The sequence below is a fragment of the Lepus europaeus genome, chromosome 18 (assembly GCF_033115175.1).
Source record: "Lepus europaeus isolate LE1 chromosome 18, mLepTim1.pri, whole genome shotgun sequence".
Taxonomy (NCBI): domain Eukaryota; kingdom Metazoa; phylum Chordata; class Mammalia; order Lagomorpha; family Leporidae; genus Lepus; species Lepus europaeus.
The window spans coordinates 4,696,573-4,714,837 of NC_084844.1; the positions used below are offsets into that span (position 1 = coordinate 4,696,573).

The following is an 18,265-nucleotide window of genomic DNA, read 5'->3' on the forward strand; positions in this document are numbered from 1 at the left end:
TGTTCCTTCCACGCAAGGCCGAAGCTCCTGTGTTTCAGTGGCTGGAGCCAGCCTGGCTAAGTACCCAAGCCCTTGGCCAAAGTGCCCTGCACTCAGCGACGTGAGAGGAGCACGCCTGGGAATTCCATGCTCTCCTTAAGCCCGGAGCTGGTCTTCTGTAAAGATCCCTGGTTCAAGCTCCGTGGGGAAAGGGAAACCCCAGGACAGTGGGGGCCTCATGTCCCAGCGCGGACTTCCCAGCCTGCCCAGCCCAGCAGTGTCAGAGTCGCTGCTGTGTGCCTGGAGCAGAACCCCCGAGACTTGGGGGCTGGGGGGGGGAGGGTGTGGCAGACACTGATACCGGAGGCCTGATCCCCCACTACAGCCACCCAGCTATAGCCAGGGAAGGAAAAGCCGAGGCTGAAAGTGGGTGGGCGGTGATCTGGCTGCCCAGATTCAAAGGGATCCCCGTGAGCTGGAAGCCTGCGAGGGTGGGTCACACATGTGTCTGTCATCCACCGACTTCATAGAACGCACTCAAACCCACTGGCTGCCGACTGGGCGATCCACGCACCCCTTGGCCGTCGGCCCTCTGTGCTCTCTAGCCTCAGGGAGTTTTACCTGGTTGGCTTTGTTTTGTTTTGTTTTTTTAGATTTATTTATTTGGAACGTAAAGCAGGAGAGAAAGAGCTGCTGTGTACTGACTGACTGCAAAGTGATGGCCACAGCCAGGCCTGGGCCAGGCCCGAGCCAGGGGCCGGGAGCCAGGAACTCCATCCTGGTCTCCCACTGGGGTGGCAGGGACCCAAGTACTTGGGACAATTTCTGCAGAAGATTGGATGGGAAGCCGAGCAAACAGGGTCTCCAACTGGCACCCCAATGGATGCCTGCATTGCAAGCAATGGCCTCACCTACCGTGCCACCAGGCTAGCCCCTTTACCTGGATTTTAACCCAGCCACTCCTCTTTCCCAGGAGTTTAGCAAAGCACCCATCCTTTGGGAGCACCTCTGTGAAATCCAAGAAGCTTCTTCCGATGGAGTTTCATGATGAGAGAAGTGGGTTGACAGCGCATCATTGCATGTGAAACGGTCTGTGATTTTATTCACGATCCCCAACCTCTGACTCCAGCCCTGGGCATGCAAACCTACCCCTGACGTGCCCTGAGGTCACATTAACTGTCAGGATTGGGTTTTTTGGTCCAGCCAGAGTGGGCCAGGAGCTCAGCTGGAGACAGCACCGCTGGGAGGAGCAGGAGCACGGGGTCCCCCTGCCGTCTCGCTCATGTGCGTCAGGCGGGTGGACGCCCGCTCCAGCGCGCAGCTGCCACTGAGGGTGTCCCGCGTGCGCGGGAGGCTCGGCGCGAGGTGCGGTCCAGCAGGCCTGCGCAGATCCTGCGGAAGAGCTTGGAGCCCAGCGCGTAGACTATGGGGTTGACGTAGGAGACCAGGTGCGAGAGGATGCGCAGCGCGTAGGTGGCGCGCGTGAGCGGGAAGCGGCCGAACGCCACGCAGAGGATGAGCGCGTGGTGGGGCAGCCAGCAGAGGCAGAAGAGCGCGGCCACGATGATGGTCATGCGTGTCACCTTGCGCTTGGCGCGCCGGCTGCCTGAACCCGCAGCCACTGGGCCGGCGGCGCGCCACAGGTAGCTCAGGGTGCGCGCGTAGGTCAGGCCGAGGACAAGCACCGGGAGCAAGTAGCTGAAGACGAAGGTGCAGAGGTCCATGGCGCGGCGGCGAGACATGCTCCACGCCGGGTGGCACACGGTCAAGTTGGCCAGCTGTGACTGGCGGTAGTAGCTCAGGTAGGGCCCGGAGAAGAGCAGGGACAGCCCCCAGATGACCCCGATGGCCGCCAGCGCATTGCGAGGTGTCCGTAGCTCGCGGGAGTACAGTAGGTAGCAGATGGCCAGATACCTGGAGGTCAGGGAGAGGTAGGGTGCGATGGCGGATTCACGTCGGGGCCCACACCTGCTCTCCAGGAATGTCCCCAGCCCAGGGTCACACCAAACATGCCGGGAGAGCCTAGCAGGAGTGCGGACCGCCGGCAGGACAGGTGCACATCCAGACCACTCCTCTGCTGTCCTGGGACTGTGACCACAGACATGATCCACATGGGAGAGCGCCCCAAAGTCCCCGAGGGCTGAGCTCACCCACCAGTGCCCTGGGAGGTGGAAGCCAGGGGCCTGGAGAAGGCAGGCCAGGCAAGGTGCAGCCAGGTCGTTCTGGAGGGATGGCAGAACCAGCGTGCTCAGGAGCTGCCCGCTCCCCCTCAGTTTGGGGATTACGGCCTCACCTGGCTGCTTTTCCCAGGAAGGTGGGAGCAGATACTGCAGTCAGACCCCAGTTTCCTTGCCGGGAACGTCCTAGTGTCCATTTAAGCTCCACCTGACTCCCCAAGGGGCTACTCTCCCTGCCTCCCCTCCTTCCAGCCTGGAGGGGCGGGCCAGGGTGACACAGTGGCTCCGACTTTGCCGTGGGTCCTTGCAAAAGGCCCAAGTTCCAGACCCCAGCCGACGGCACCGAGCAACCCAAGCTGGGTGGAGGCCCCGGAGGTCGGGGCTCGAAGAGGCCAAGTTCCCTTCTTGCCCAAGAGTACGCTGAGCAAGTTGCCAACTCCATCTGTCCCATAAATTAGGCACAGTCTTTTCACCCATTCCCATCTCACGGAGCATTACTTTAAACTCGAGCGAGAGGAGACACACGGAGACTCTTGGTACTGAGAATTTGTGCATTGACCTGCCCCGGGATTGCTGGAGGGCCGAGTGCTCCCCCAGCAGGCCCGGGGGTGCACCTCTCCCAGCGCCACCGCTGTGGCTCCCACACGTATTCCCCGTTCTCCTCCCCCTCGCCCGCCTTTGCCTTGGAAGCGTCCATTCCCGCTCTCCCAGCTGATCCCGGCCCCGCCCTGCTTGCCCTCACCTGCCTGGGCGCCCGTTCACCTGTCCAAGGACACGGCGGCCAGCGTGAAGCTGCTGGCGTGCATGGTGAGGAAGACGAGGAATTGCACAGCCCTGCGGAGCAGTGAGCCGAACACCCAGCCGTCCAGGGTGTAGATGGTGGCCTGGGGGGCACGCAGCACAGGATGAAACACAGGTCAGCCACGCCCAGGTGGAGGATGAGCAGCTTGGTGGTGCTGACCGCCTGCCCACCGCGCAGCAGCAAGGCCAGCACCAGCGCGTTGCCCACCGTGCCCGCGAGGAAGATGAGCCCGAAGAGCAGAGGCACGAGGACAGCTGCCAGCTGCCAGCCGCCCGTGTCCCCACTGCCCGCCCGGCTCACATTCTTGGACCCCTGGCCGTCCCAGCCGGTCATGGTGCTGCCCGACCCGAGGCTGCCCGGCCGGCTCCAGCCTCCATCTACACTCTGGCTGCCGACGCAGGAAGGAACCTTGTCGGGCTGGAGTCGGGGTGCGCTGGGGTCAGGGGGAGGAACGAGCAGCCAGAGGGTGGGATTGTCCCCCGCGGGGAGGGGGGAAGCCTGCCCCGAGGTCCTGGCACACATCCCGTGGAGAGCACCCACAAGGCTATCCCGGGAGCGGAGAGCAGTGAATCCAGGCTGAGCCGGCGAACCGACTTCCCCGACAGCCCCGGGAGCAGCAGAGGGAGTGACCCCAGGACTGTGTACGTGTTCGCCTTTCGCTGCAGCCAGCCGGTCGCACAGCACTTTCCAGGGATGGGCTGGAGGGAGAGGTCGGGGCCAGTCCCTGGGGAATCGGGGGTGGGACTTAGGTTTTCCAGAACTGGCGAGTGGGATGGTCCTGCCTGGTGCTCCACACCCTGGCCCATTCCTGCCAGGCCTCACAGGAAGCCCGCCGAGCGCCTGGGGGAGATGGGTATCTGTTGGGAGCACTGGGGAGTGAACCAGCAGATGGGAGAGTTAGGGAAAGCGCAGTTCCGGTCCTGGGTGCTGCGTCAGCGTGAGGACAAGGTTTGAGGGTAAAGGACAGGTCAATCTACGCACGGATGAGGACCACAGCCGGCACTGCTGTCCCGCTCAGAGGTTTTTCCGGAAGCTGCAGAGAAGGGGGCTGGTTTCACAGGTGCGGGAAAAGCGGCACATCTTCAGGGGAGCTGCGATAAAGGCCAGGACCGGCCAGCCGCTGCCTGCAGGTGCAGGGACTATCCCTGTTGGGGCTGAACACTGCCTGGGAGAGAAGCCCAGTTAAGAGGGCATTCGGGCCCGGAGCTGAGGTTGGGCCTCCATATGGGCGCCGGTTCAAGTCCCGGCTGCTCCTCTTCTGATCCTGCTCTCTGCTATGTCCTGGGAAAGCAGTGGAGGATGGCCCAAGTCCTTGGGCCCCTGCTCCCATGTGGGAGACCCGGAGGAAGCTCCTGGCTCCTGGCTTCAGATCAGCCCAGCTCTGGCTGTTGTAGCCATCTGGGGAGTGAACCAATGGATGCAAGACCTCTCTCTCTCTGCCTCTCAGATAAATAAAAAATTCTTAAGAAAAAAGAGTTGGCCGGCACCGCAGCTCAATAGACTAATCCTCTGCCTGCAGCCCGGCACACCGGGTTCTAGTCCCGGTCGGAGCGCTGCATTGTGTCCCTGTTGCCCCTCTTCCAGGCCAGCTCTCTGCTATGGCCCGGGAAGGCAGTGGAGGATGGCCCAAGTGCTTGGGCCCTGCACCCGCATGGGAGGCCAGGGGAAGCACTTGGCTCCTGGCTTCAGATCAGCGCGATGAGCTGGCCGCAGCGGCCATTGGAGGGTGAACCAATGGCAAAAAGGAAGACCTTTCTCTCTGTCTCTCTCTCTCTCTCACTGTCCACTCTGCCTGTCAAAAAAAAAAAAAAAAAAAAAAGCCACTGTCTGCAGAGCCAGCATCCCTATGGGTGCTCATTCAAGTCCCGGCTGCTCCACTTCCAATCCAGCTTCCTGCTAATGCACCTGGGAAACCAGTGAAAGATGGCCCAAGTCCTTGGACTCCTGCACCCACGTGGGAGACACGGACAAAGCTCCTGGCTCCTGGTTGTGGCCTGGCCAGCCCTGGCCGTTGCAGCTATTTGGGGAGTGAACCAGCGAATGGAAGCGCTCTCTATCTCTCCTTCTCTGTAACTCTGCCTTTCAAATAAAGAAATAAATCTTTTAAAAAATAGGTATTTAGGGGCCAGCGCTGTTGCGCAGCAGCTTAAAGCCCTGGTCTTCAGTGCGAGCATCCCATATGGACAACAGTTGGAGTCCTGGCTGCTCCACTTCCAACCCAGCTCCCTGCTCATGTGCCTGGGAAAGCACTGGAGGATGGCCAAAGTCCTTGGTACCCTGCACCCATGTGGGAGACCCAGAAGGAGCTCCTGGCTTCAGATTGGCTCAGCTCCAGCCATTACAGCCATTTGGGGAGTGAACCAGCAGATGGAAGACCTCTGTCTCTCTCTCTGTAACTTTTTCAAATAAATAAAATAAATCATTAAAAAGTGGATATTTGTCGAGCTTCCACTGTGGGTCAGGCCCTGTGTTTGGTGCTGTGTCTGTTTCTGCAGTCGTAGGTGAGCACGGTGATGCTTCCGTCTCAGAGGGCTCTGGGAAAGATGCAGAGAACCCTGTGAGAGGCCTGAGCCCGGTTGGTTGAATCTGAACGAATCAAATTCTTTGCCCTCCTTCCCTAGAAAGGGAAAAGGTTGAGGAAATTCAAAATAGTAGAAGGTGACATCTGGGCAAAGACTTGAAAGCCGTGGGGGAGCCAGACAAGCAGGTACCTAACGGAAGAGCACCCAGCCCAAGGGACCAGCCAGTGCACAGCCCCCAAGGCAGGGGTGTACCTGTACCCCAGAACCAAGGCCTGTATGGTTTTGCTCTGAGTTAAGTGAAGAGGCATTGCAGGGTTTGCTTCTTAAGGTTTCTTTATTTGAAAGAATGTCAGGGAAAGGGAGAGAGACATCTTCCATCTTCTGCTGAAAGCCAGGAACCGGGAACTCCATCCAGGTCTTGAATGTGGGAGGCTGGGACTCAAGCTCTGAGCCATCATATGCTGCTTCCCCGGGAAAAGAAGCCCCTGCCCTCCAGGCTTCGACCCCCAATCTGCACCCCAGCCCCGGGGAACCCCCAACCTACCTTCTGCCTATACATTCACTTATTCTGGGCATTCCACACAAGTGGACTCCTGCAATACGTGGCCTTTCGTGTGTGGCCTCTTCCACTGAGCGTAACCTTTCCAGAGTCCCCCACGCTGTAGCTTGACCAGAGCTTCTCTCCAAATAACGGCCAGGTAACGTTCCACTGTGTGGTTGGGCTACATTCTCCTTTTGCATTGAGTTATCCACAAACATTTGGGTGCTTTCAAAAGTTTTTAATTGGGACTGGCGCTGTGGCGCAGCAGGTTAAAGCCCTGGCCGAAGCACTGGCATCCCATATGAGTGCCGGTTCTAGTCCCAGCTGCTCCACTTCCGATCCAGCTCTCTACTGTGGCCTGGGAGAGCGGTAGAAGATGGCCCAAGTCCTTGGACCCCTGCACCCACGTGGGAGACCCGGAAGAAGCTCCTGGCTTCAGATTGGCTCAGCTCCAGCCGTTGTGGCCAACTGGGGAGTGAACCAACGGATGGAAGACCTCTCTCTCTCTCTGCCTCTCTTCTCTCTGCGTAACTCTGACTTTAAAATAAATAAATCTTTAAAAAAGTTTTTAATTATGGTAAAACACACATAACATAAACTTTACCACTGCAGCCACGTCTAAACCCGTAGTTCAGGAATCCATTCACACTGTTTGCAACCAAGCTCTAGAAATGTTTCCTCCCCCCTCCCCACCCCTGCATCAGAAAACTTTCCTCTCCCAGAACTGAAACTGTCCCCCCATGAACACGTCCCAGCAGCCACAGGCACACGCCATGTGTTTCTGCTTCTCCGGATTTGCCTGTTTCGGGTGTAAGTGCAGTGCGTTTGTGACTGGCTTGCTTGGCTTGCTAGCTGCAAGGTTTATCCACGTTCCACAACGCAGAATTTCACTCGCTTTGAAAGCCGACCATTGGGTTACCTGGATACACCACACTCTGTTCATCCGTCCAAGGGCACGAGGGGCTTTATCCACGGGCACAAAACACCTTCAGCTCTTCAGGTATGCATACCCAGAAGCTGAACTGCTTTGTTGAGGATTTATTTATCTATTTGAAAGGCAGAGCGGCAGAGAATGAGAGATCTTCCACCTGCTGGTTCACTCCCCAAGTGGCTGCAACAGCCAGGGCCGGGCCAGGCTGAAGCCAGGAGCCAGAGCTCCAGCCAGGTCTCCCAGGTGGGCGGCGGGGAGCGAGTACACCTGCTGCCTCCCAGGCGCGCTAGCAGGGAGCTGGGTCGGGGGCAGCGGCTGGCGCCCCGGGCTCCTCCTTGAGTTTCCGCACAGCCTCCACCCCTTGTCCTGCAGAGCGGCCGCTCGGCTTTGCCACCAACGCGCACCTGCGCTCCAGACCCCCGGCTGCCCCACAGCACGTGTTCCCTTCTTCCCGCCTGGGGTCCCCCTGAGGGCAGAGAGCTGACGCTGAGCGGAGAGGCTTACCACTCCAGGGACAACCCTGTCAGCCACGGATGCTGGCGGTGTGGACGGAGAGCTATGGCACCCCCCACCCTCCAGCAGTAACGGCCGGCAGGGGTCGGCGCGGCTGCCCCCTCAGTCCACCGGTCCCCGACAGTCTGAGGGGGGCCCCGCGTTGGGACACCCGCCTGCCGCCTCGCCATCGGCCCAGGGGAAAGAGCAGCTGGAGGCGCTCCCCTCGCAGGCGGGGTGCAACGTGCCTGCAGGGCGGGAACCCCGACTCCCGCGCCCTCCGGGAGCTGGGCACCCCGAAACCCAAGAGTGCGCGAAGGGAGCCGGATCCCCTGCGCAGGGCTGCAGAGGTGTGTGTGGGGGGTCCATCTCCAGTCCTTCTGCCCTTGGTGGACAGGAGGAGGGACCGGCCCCGAGAAGACCCCAGCCGTCCCTGGCGCCCGCCGGTCCCAGCAGCCGCCGCCCGGCTCCGGACACCGAGCGTCCAGCCCACGCGCAGGCGCGCTGCGGCAGCTGCCGCCCGGCCTCGGGAAGGGCCGTCGGCGGCAGAGTCCGCCGCTATCCCATCAGCCCGGCCCAGCAGGTCCCGCTCGCTCCCGCCCCTGGGCCTCTCGCCTCCTCTATCCCGTCCTGCTCTGCGGCGCAGGGGCAAGATGGCTGCCGAGAAGCAGGTTCCAGGCGGCGGCGGCGGCGGCGGCAGTGGAGGCGGCGGAGGCGGAGGCGGCGGGCGCAGTGCCGGAGGAGACGAAAATAAAGAAAACGAGCGGCCCTCGGCCGGCTCGAAGGCGAACAAGGAATTCGGGGACAGCCTGAGTTTGGAGAGTATCCTTAGGCCTGATTGGCAGTGACGACGTGTCGCTCTGCAGGGCTGCGGCGGGAGGGCGGCGGGTCCCGGGGCCGAGGCGCGGAGGGGCGCGTTTTCCTTCGCCCTGCGGTCCTGGCGCTCGGGGCCCCAGGGTCTGGCGCCACGGCAGAGTTCCCCGGCGTCCCCTCGCCTCCGGGCCGGGGCGGGTCCTTTTCCCGGCGGCGCGGGGCCGCTTTCTCGCGCTGCCCGGGGCTCGGCTTGGGGCGGGGGCGACTCTGGGCCCCTGGAGCCGCAGAGCGGCGGGGAGCAGAGTGTGGACCTGACGTTTGGACTTCATACGCCTGGGCGACCGCCGTCCCTGACCGGCAACCCCCCCACCCCCCGCGGCCCGGGGCCGAGAAAGCGCCGCTTGGAGTGTCAGTCACTCTCGCTTAATAGCCTTGGCGTCCCTTTCCGGAGCGGGCGGGGGGCATCTCGTGTCGCTGGGGGTGGATTCGTGTGCGTCCGCGTCGTGTGTGTGGCCCTTGGAGGCGCACAGCCGGGGACGGAGGGTTTTATTCTGAGCGTGCCCTGTTGCGAAATCACACCGATGGAGAAGTGTTGAGGAAGCATACGGGAAATCCAGGTGGTAGACGGAGGTCGTTGGGCTTTATGGAGTGTGGCGCCGGATCCTAGGGCTGTTTTAAGATTCTTAGAAAGCGCGGGCTCTTCCTTTCCAAGGAAGCCCTTCGTGTCTGCGCGTGCGGCCGGCCCGGGTGCAGGCGCCACAGCTGTTAAGGAAGGTTGGATTTGGCAGGTGCCGGGGGCTATGCAAATGCGGCGGTAGTACACGTGTCACTGTTAGGGTCCAGGCGTGCGGTGGGAGCCGGCCTCCTGGTGGTGCAGCCTTGTTTAGAAGGTTGGGTTTCAGAGGCCCCTTCGCACTCCTGCTTTCTGGTTTGAGCGTTGTAACCGTGCAGGCAGCTACTGTGCCGGCTCAGCCCCGGCTTCCAGCAGGATGGCTGCTGGGGACGCTTTCCCAGGCGGGTAACGGGCCTGTGGCTGACGGTGCAGGCTGTGACGCCGACTCCTGCCGTTGTCGGTTTTCCTCATCCTGGCCCCAGTCCTTCAGATCATCAAGGAGTCCCAGCAGCAGCACGGCTTGCGGCATGGAGACTTCCAGAGGTACAGGTCAGTGTCCTGGGCGACGTGGCGGGGTCGCTGGGCGTTTCCCCACTAGATTGCGCTTGTTGGTGTCTTACAAGTGTGCCTGGAAAGTCTAACGCTGGATTTATATTGAATACGGAAAAGGTAGATCGTTTTTTTTAAAGATTTGTTTATTTATTTGACAGAGTTAGAGGGAGAGACAAAGGTCTTCCACCCACTGGTTCGCTCCCCAGATGGCCGCAACAGCTGGGGCCGGGCCAGGCTGAAGCCAGGAGCCTGGAGCTGCTTCCAGGTCTCACTCAAGGGTAGCAGAGGCCCCAGCACGTGGGCCATCCTCTGCTCACCCAGGCCATCAGCGGGGAGCTGGATCGGAAGTGGAGCAGCCGGGACCCACAAGGGATGCCGGCACTGCAAGCAGGGGCCCAGCCTACTACGCCACAGCGCTGGCCCCTGATGGTCAACTTTACGACAGCATTCAAATTGAAAAACAAATGGATACGACTAATAAGTAGAACAGATGCCTAGTGTGTCATACAGTTCATTGCTTGAAAGTAGAAATGGCCAACGATTTCCGCGTTGTAGGCGTTATGAGCTTTGACTGCCTGAAGTACTGCAGAGAGCTGGGTCAGAAGTAGAACAGCTGGGACTCGAACCGCTGCCCACATGGGATGCCGGCGCTGCAGGCCGGGCTTTAACCGGCTGCACCACGGCATCGGCCGGGGCAGAGCCTCTTAGTCTCAGGGGATTTACCAGGAAAGCAAATTATCAAAGCACAAATGTCAGCTGTGGTGGAGATTGGAGAGCCGCATGCCGGGGGAGGGGAGTTAGGTTTGGGGTGGTCAGGAGCGGCCTGGGAGAGGGTGTCTAGGTGGGGCCTGCAGGCCCAGGGCTCAGCCCCGGGGGAAGGGGTCGGCAGTGCCGGCGGCGTGCGCAAGATGGGGGGTGGTGTGAAATGCACTCAGGTCGCAGGGCCCTGCAGGCCAGGGGACAGGTTCAGGTGTGAATCTGTGAGTGACAGGAGGCCTTGACAGGGTCTGATGTTTAGTTGCTGAGAATCTGAAACACAGACGCAGAGATGGCAGTGAAATGCGCCCACCAGTCATGGCCCTGGTGGGCTCTCTGCCCTTTGTTGCCTCTGTGACTTTGAGGACAGCTGTACTGAAAGGGTTACAGATTTTATTCAGCTGTGGTTCATATACAGAGGCCAGTGTTGTGGTACAGCGATTAAGCCACACTTGCGACACTGGCAGCCCGTCAGAGCGCCGGTTCAAGTCCCAGCTACCCTGCTTCTGATCCAGCTTCCTGCCACTGTGCCTGGGAAGGCGGCAGAGAATGGCTCGGGTCCTTGAGTTCCTCCCCACTGTGGGCGACCCCGTGGAGCTCCTGGCTCCCGGCTCCAGCCTGGCCCAGACCTGGCTGATGTGGCCGTTTGGGGAGTGACCCAGCAGATGGAAGATCTCTCTGCAGCCCTGCCTTTTAATTAAGTAACAACAGCAAAAAGAAAAATAAAGTGATGGCTTTTTCAGAACTTGGTGAACCCCCGTAGCCAGCATCCAGCTAGGGAGACAAAACATCGTCAACACCTCTGAAGTTTTTGCTTTTCCTAGTCACAAACCCTTTGTCTGCAAGGGTTCCACTGGCTGGACTTCCAGCACCTTAAGTTGTTTGCTTGTTTCCCAAATGGATCTGCACAGGGTGCAAACTCTTGTGTTCGTCTTTCAGCCTTGTACTTTCCTCCTCAGAGTTGTGTGTGGTCGTAGTTCCTTCATTCTTCCTGCTGTCTGGTCTTCTGTTGAGTGAGTGCCGCAGTTGCATCCCGCTGTGCTGCTGCCGGGCATCCAGCCTGGGCTCTGCAAACGTGCCGCCACAGACAGTGCAGCGCGAGTCACTGATGTCGGATACGGGACCGGCTGGCTGGGAGAGACTGTGCCCGCAGCTCCCCAAGGTCTCTCCGTCGGTGTGCATGCACCCTTCCCGGCGTGTTCGAGGGCTGTGGCCGCGTTATATCTTGCCAGCGTTCAGTGTGTTCTGTTCTGGATTTTTTTTTTTTTTTTGCTGGATTATTATTATTTTTAAAGATTTATTTATTTATTTGAAAGGCAGAGTTACAGAGAAGCAGAGAAAGAGAGAGAGGTCTTCCAACCGCTGGTTCACTCCCCAAATGGCCATAATGGCCGGAGCTGGGCCAATCCAGAGCCTGGCGCCAGGAGCTTCTTCCAGGTCTCCTAAGTGGGTGCAGGGGCCCAAGGACTTGGGCCATCTTTCACTGCTTTCCCAGACCATAGCAGAGAGCTGGATCGGAAGTGGAGCAGTCAGGCCTCGAACCGGTGTGCTTATAGGATGCCGGCACTGCAGGCAGCAGCTTTACCTGCTACACCACAGTGCCGGCTCCTAGATTATTGTTTTTAAAATTCATTTTGTTTATTTGAGAGAGAAAGAGCTCTCCCATTCGCTGGTTTATTCTCAAAATGTCCACAATAGCCAGAATCCAGGTTCCCATGTGGGTGACAGGGACCCAGCTGCTTGTGCCATCACCTGCTGCCTCCCCGGTGTGCATTAGCAGGAGGCTGGGAGTGGGAGTGGAGCTGGAATTCAAACCCAGGCACTCCTAATTGGATGCAGGCGTCTCAAGCAGCATCTTAATTGCTGTTCCAAAAGCCCACCCCGGGGGCTGGCGCTGTGGCATAGTAGGCCTAGCCTCCACCTGCCGTGCCGACAACCCATATGGATGCTGGTTCATATTCTGTCTGCTCCTCTTCCAGTCCAGCTCTGTGCTAATGGCCTGGGAAAGCAGTAGAAGGTGGCCCAAGTGCTTGGGCCCCTGCACCTGCGTGGGAGACCTAGAAGAAGGTCCTGTCTCCCTGTGGCCATTTGGGGAGTTAACAAGTGGGTGGAAGAGCTCTCTGTCTCTCCCTCTCTCTGTTACCCTGCCTCTCAAACAAATAAATAAATCTTAAAAAAATCAAATACTGGAGTTGGCATTGTGATGTAGCAGGTAAAGCCGCCACCTGTGACGTTGGCATCCCGTACAGGCACTGGTTTGAGTCCCAGCTGCTCCACTTCCAGTCCAGCTCCCTGCTAATGTGCCTGGGAAAGCAGCAGAAGATGGCTAACTGCCTGTTCTCTGAAAAAGTTTTACTGTGAGGGAAAGAGGAATGGGGAAGTGTCTTATGTGTGGCTGTGAACGCAAAGGAAAGAGCTGTCTTTTCTTCTTTATGATTTATTTGAAAGGCAGAGCACCAGAGAGAGAGAGAGAGAGAATCTTCCATCTGCTGATTCACAAATAGCTGCAACAGCCAGGGCTGAGCCAGGCCGAAGCCAGGATCCAGGAGCTCTGCCCGGGTCTCCCCACGTGGGTAGCAGGTGCCCAAGGACTTGAACCCGCACTCCGGTCTAGGATGCAGGCATCACAAGTGGCAGCTTAACCACATGCCAGCCCAGAGGAAGGTTTTTCTGAGTATGTGTGGTGCACGTGTGTGTCCATGTCCTTGACAGAGTGGACATAGCTGGACATAGCATGGACATAGCTCATGCTATATGAGCTTTTTGTTGATGTTTTTCACCTCACTGCATGCTATGGCTGTTAGCTAAATGTGATACTCTTTAAGGCCGGCGCCGCGGCTCACTAGGCTAATCCTCCGCCTTGCGGCACCGGCACACCAGGTTCTAGTCCCGGTCGGGGCACCAATCCTGTCCCGGTTGCCCCTCTTCCAGGCCAGCTCTCTGCTGTGGCCAGGGAGTGCAGTGGAGGATGGCCCAAGTGTTTGGGCTCTGCACCCCATGGGAGACCAGGATAAGCCCTGGCTCCTGCCATCGGAACAGCGCGGTGCACCTACCGCGGCGGCCATTGGAGGGTGAACCAACGGCAAAAGAAAGACCTTTCTCTCTGTCTCTCTCTCTCACTGTCCACTCTGCCTGTCAAAAAAAAAAAAAAATTAAAATAAATAAATAAATGTGATACTCTTTAATTTGTTGAAGCACTTTCCTATTCGAAGTTCATTGTGGATGGTCTTGTTTTGGATTTTTGTTTTTGTCTTAACCCACTTTTCTCTTGTTTAGGTTAGCGCCTAATTACTGTGCCTAATTCAAATAACTAGGGAACAAAAGTTGTTACACAGGAATACAGTTAATTTGCTGGTTTGTGTCCCTTTTTGCTGTACGTTATATTGTATACATATATTTCCCAGTACCTACAAAAATGTTCCACATGTGTGATTTTTATTAATAGCCTTAAAATCCAGCATATACCACAATTTATTTACCTCTTCTGCCAAGTTGGTTACTTTATGGTAGCCACTTTTGTAGGCTTGAACTTTTTGATTCTGTGAATCTGTTCACACCTCTGTATTTCTGATTACTTTTTTTAAGATTCATTTATTTGTTTGAAAGGCAAAGTTACAGAGAGGCAGAGAGAGAGAGAGAGATCTCCCATCCTCTGGTTCATTCCCCAAGTGGCTGCAGCAGCCGGAGCTTAGCCGATCCAAAGCCAGGAGCTTCTTCTGGCTCTCCCACATGGATGCATGGGCCCAAGGACTTGGGCCATCTACTGCTTTCCCAGGCCATAGCAGAGAGCTGGATCAGAAGTGGAGCAGCCGGGACTCAAACCTGTGCCCATATGGGATGCTGGCACTGCAGGCGGTGACTTTACTCACTGCGCCACAGTGCCAGCCCCTCTGATTACTTTTTTAATGTTGAGTAGTATAGAAGTAGACTTATGATCAGAGTATGAACATTTTTTTTACACTTTTTTTTTTTTTTTTTGACAGAGTTAGAGAGACAGAGAAAGATCTTCCTTTTCCATTAGTTCACCCCCAAATGGCCGCTACGGCTGGCGCACTGTGCCGATCCGAAACCAGGATCCAGGTGCTTATCCTGGTCTCCCATGGGGTGCAGGGCCTAAGCACTTGGGCCATCCTCCCCTGCATTCTTGGGCCACAGCAGAGAGCTGGACTGGAACAGGAGCAACCGGGACATATCCAGCGCCCAATCGGGACTAGAACCCGGGGTGCTGGTGCTGCAGGCGAAGGATTAGCCTAGTGAGCCGTGGCGCCGGCCAGAGTATGAACATTTTAAGAAATCTTTCTTCTTTTTTTTTTTGACAGGCAGAGTGGACAGTGAGACAGAGAGAGACAGAGAGAAAGGTCTTCCTTTTGCTGTTGGTTCACCCTCCAATGGCCGCCGTAGACGGCGCACGGTGCTGATCCGAAGCCAGGAGCCAGGTGCTTCTCCTGGTCTCCCATGTGGGTGCAGGGCCCAAGGACTTGGGCCATCCTCCACTGCACTCCCGGGCCACAGCAGAGAGCTGGCCTGGAAGAGGGGCAACCAGGACAGGATCCGGCGCCCTGACCGGGTCTAGAACCTGGTGTGCCGGCGCCGCAGGCGGAGGATTAGCCTATTGAGCCGTGGCGCTGGCCAAGAAATCTTGATAGATGCATACAAATTGCTAGAAGATGTTTACTAATTTATATTTCCACTACAACATATGAGTGTTGTGTGTGTGTGTGTGTGTGTAAAGGGGGAAATGATGATTAAAGTTGTTGTTAGGAATGAAGGGGGGGAATTCAGTTCATAGATTCAACCTAGACTATTTTTTCTTCATTTTAATAACCTGTGCTCTGATAGTTTTAAGACTAACATCCGAAGTAACATTTAAATATTATTTTGAAGATTCTGTTTATTTATTTGAAAGGCAGAGAGAGAGATTTCCCGTCTGCTGGCTCATTCTCCAAGTGCATTCGACAGGCGGGACTGGGTCAGGCTGAAGTCGAGAGCCCAGAACTCAGTCTGCATCCCCAGGACTGATGGGAGCCGTCACCTGCTGCCTCCCAGGGTGCACGGTCGCAGGAAGCTGGAGGAGGGAGCCGAGGCTGGACTCCAGCCAGACCTGATACTGGAGCATGCTGCGTGGAGCTTCACCACGTGCAAGACACCTGACCCCTGAAATGTCAGGGTCGGGTTAAGCTGCTGTTAGGGTGCCTGCGTCCCTCCTCAGAGGCCGCTCTGGGTCCTGGCTGTTCTGCTTCCAGGCCGGCTTCCTGCGAATGCATTCTGGGAGACAGCAGGTGTGGTTCCAGGGCTTGGTCCTTGCCGTCCATAGGGGAAGCCTGAATGGAGTCTGGGTTCCTGGCTTCGGCCCAGCCCAGCTCTGGCTGTTACATTTCGGGAGTGAACCAGCAGTTGGGAGAACCCCCTCTTCAAGTAGATTAAAAGAAACATTTTTTTTTAAAGATTTATTTATTTATTTGAAAGGCAGAGTTACAGAGAGGCAGAGGCAGAGAGAAAGGCAGGTTTTCCAGATGGCCGCAATGGCCAGAGCTGCGCCAATCCGAAGCCAGGAGCCTGCAGCCCTTTCCAGCTCTCCCACGTGGGTGCAGGGGCCCAAAGATTTCCACTGCTCTCCCAGGCCACAGCAGAGAGCTGGATCGGAAGTGGAGCAGCCAGGAACCGAACCGACGCCCATATGGGATGCCAGCATTGCAGATGGCGGCTTCACCCACTACGCCACGGTGCCGGCCCCTAGGAAACATTTTTTTAAATAATTTTAAATTATAAATTATGTATTATTTTCATTGAAGGGGTTGGTGGAAATTAATTTTTACACTGATTTGTGTGTGTGTGTTTATGCACACAGAGAGAAGGAGAGAAAGATTTTTTTATTGCTAGGCACCACGCGAGGCTATTGGAAGGTGATTTTAAAAAGTCCTCCCTGCGCTGCAGGGGTTTGTATTAGTGTGATTACAAAGCCATGCATGCTGACAGAAGTAGGACAAACGCTGCCTGAACACAGGAGGGAGGCGTGGCGTGCAGGTGATGGTGACAGCCTCCCTGGCCGCCTCGTGTGCCATCACACATGCTGGAACTCCTTGCCACGCCTTTCCTGTCACCGGGCTCCTCAAGGCCACCTCTTCACGTCTGCCATAGTCCTGCCGCCAGTGCGCTCCAGCAGGCAGTGCGACATTCGCTTGTCTCCTTGGTGGCCTTTTACCCTGCCCAGGCAGAGTGGGCCCTGGAGAAGGGGGCGCCTCGGGGTCTTTGTGTCTCCTGACGACGTCCTCTAGCCCCACGAGCCTCACTTTTCAGGAGGTGTGTGATAGCAGTGGTAATGTAGACGGAGGACCTGAACCTTCGGCCTTGCCTCGTTCGGAACTCACCGCTCAGTATTAGCAGCTTGGCTCAATGGGTTTTGTTTACGGTTTCTTACAGGGGCTACTGTTCCCGAAGACAGAGGCGTCTCCGGAAAACACTCAACTTCAAGATGGGCAACAGACACAAATTCACGGGGAAGAAAGTGACTGAAGACCTTCTGACTGATAACAGGTACTGACCGCTCAGTGCTGGTGCTGCAGAGACCCTGCCGCTCCGAGTGCGGCGTCCCGGGGCGCCGTCCCTGTGCCGCGTCTCTGCTGCTGCAGTGGCTCTGTGCGATGGGCACTTTCACTGTTCTTAGGCTCTAAAGCGAGGGGGGTGAGGCTCAGAGAGTTTCTGTAGCGCATTCAGGAGCTGCAGTGCATGGGAAAGGCTACAGTCAGTGACTGGATTCTAATCGTTACCAGGTGAGGCTCCAGAATGCGCACTTCAGTGTCTCGGGCGTAAATCATGTATCTTGAGGAAATCTGGCCGTGTGTAAGCTATGACAGGAGAGTTCTGGACTCGGTGTTTAAGGCACCCATGCGTAACAGTTGCTGAAGGAGTATAACACGCACTAAAGCCTCCAGGTCAGATCCTCAGACTTCAGTTCGGACCAGTTGAATTATTTATGTATTTTATTGGAATATGGTCACATCCGTTGATGGAGGAATTGTTGACAGCTGCTTTTGTGTGTTGTGACAGAGACCATGGCTTGCAGAACCTAAATATGTACCATTGGGTGCTTCATTAAAAAAAGGTGTGCTGCTCCGTGGTCCAGTGTGTAGCCGGGGCTGAGCTGGATGCCACGTGAGGGAGAAGCAGCCCGGTCCGTGGACCCCATTGACTGCGGTGTTGCTGAGGGATGCCTGTCAGATGCAAACCAGGAAACAGTTCGCAGTAACGAAGTGCCCTGGTGGGTGGTGGCCTTCGCTGCTCATCATCCTGACCTCTCGGAAGCACCTTGTGGGTGCTTGACAGGGCAATGAGCGAGTCTGCCGGGAGGAGGCCTGACCTAGAAGGCTTTGAGAGGAAAGAGCCGTCCTGTGTCGGGAGACGGCGTGCTGGGGTGTCCGAGTGCCATCCTATGTCGGGGAGACGGCGTGCCGGGGTGTCCGAGTGCCGCCCTGTGCCCGGGAGACGGCGTGCCGGGGTGTCCGAGTGCCGTTCTGTGCCCGGGAGACGGCGTGCCGGGGTGTCCGAGTGCCGCCCTGTGCCGGGGAGACGGCGTGCCGGGGTGTCCGAGTGCCGCCCTGTGCCGGGGAGACGGCGTGCCGGGGTGTCCGAGTGCCGCCCTGTGCCGGGGAGACGGCGTGCCGGGGTGTCCGAGTGCCGCCCTGTGCCGGGGAGACGGCGTGCCAGGGTGTCCGAGTGCCGCCCTGTGCCGGGGTGTCCGAGTGTAGTCCTGTGCCGGGGAGACGGCGTGCCGGGGTGTCCGAGTGCCGTCCTGTGCCGGGGAGACGGCGTGCTGGGGTGTCCGAGTGCCGTCCTGTGCCCGGGAGACGGCGTGCCGGGGTGTCCGAGTGCCGCCCTGTGCCGGGGAGACGGCGTGCCGGGGTGTCTGAGTGCCGCCCTGTGCCGGGGAGACGGCGTGCCGGGGTGTCCGAGTGCCGCCCTGTGCCGGGGAGACGGCGTGCCGGGGTGTCCGAGTGTAGTCCTGTGCCGGGGAGACGGCGTGCCGGGGTGTCCGAGTGCCGCCCTGTGCCGGGGAGACGGCGTGCCAGGGTGTCCGAGTGCCGCCCTGT

At 57.8% G+C, this 18,265-nt stretch overlaps 2 protein-coding genes across 3 annotated transcripts in view; one reads left to right on the plus strand and one right to left on the minus strand.

The window, feature by feature from the left end:
* Window positions 1-1,268: 1,268 nt before the first annotated feature.
* On the minus strand, window positions 1,269-3,291 carry GALR2 (galanin receptor 2). Its single transcript, XM_062216180.1, is given in 3 exon segments — window positions 1,269-1,893; window positions 2,919-3,045; window positions 3,048-3,291. Coding segments are annotated over 3 exon segments (996 nt in total).
* Window positions 3,292-8,097: 4,806 nt separating this feature from the next.
* Window positions 8,098-18,265, plus strand: part of SRP68 (signal recognition particle 68) — a 34,275-nt gene continuing 24,107 nt past the window's right edge. For both annotated transcript variants that reach the window (XM_062175719.1, XM_062175720.1), the window contains exons 1-3: window positions 8,098-8,266; window positions 9,353-9,419; window positions 16,599-16,712. In XM_062175719.1, the coding sequence (XP_062031703.1) occupies window positions 8,098-8,266; window positions 9,353-9,419; window positions 16,599-16,712 (350 nt within the window). The remainder of the gene's footprint in view (window positions 8,267-9,352; window positions 9,420-16,598; window positions 16,713-18,265) is intronic.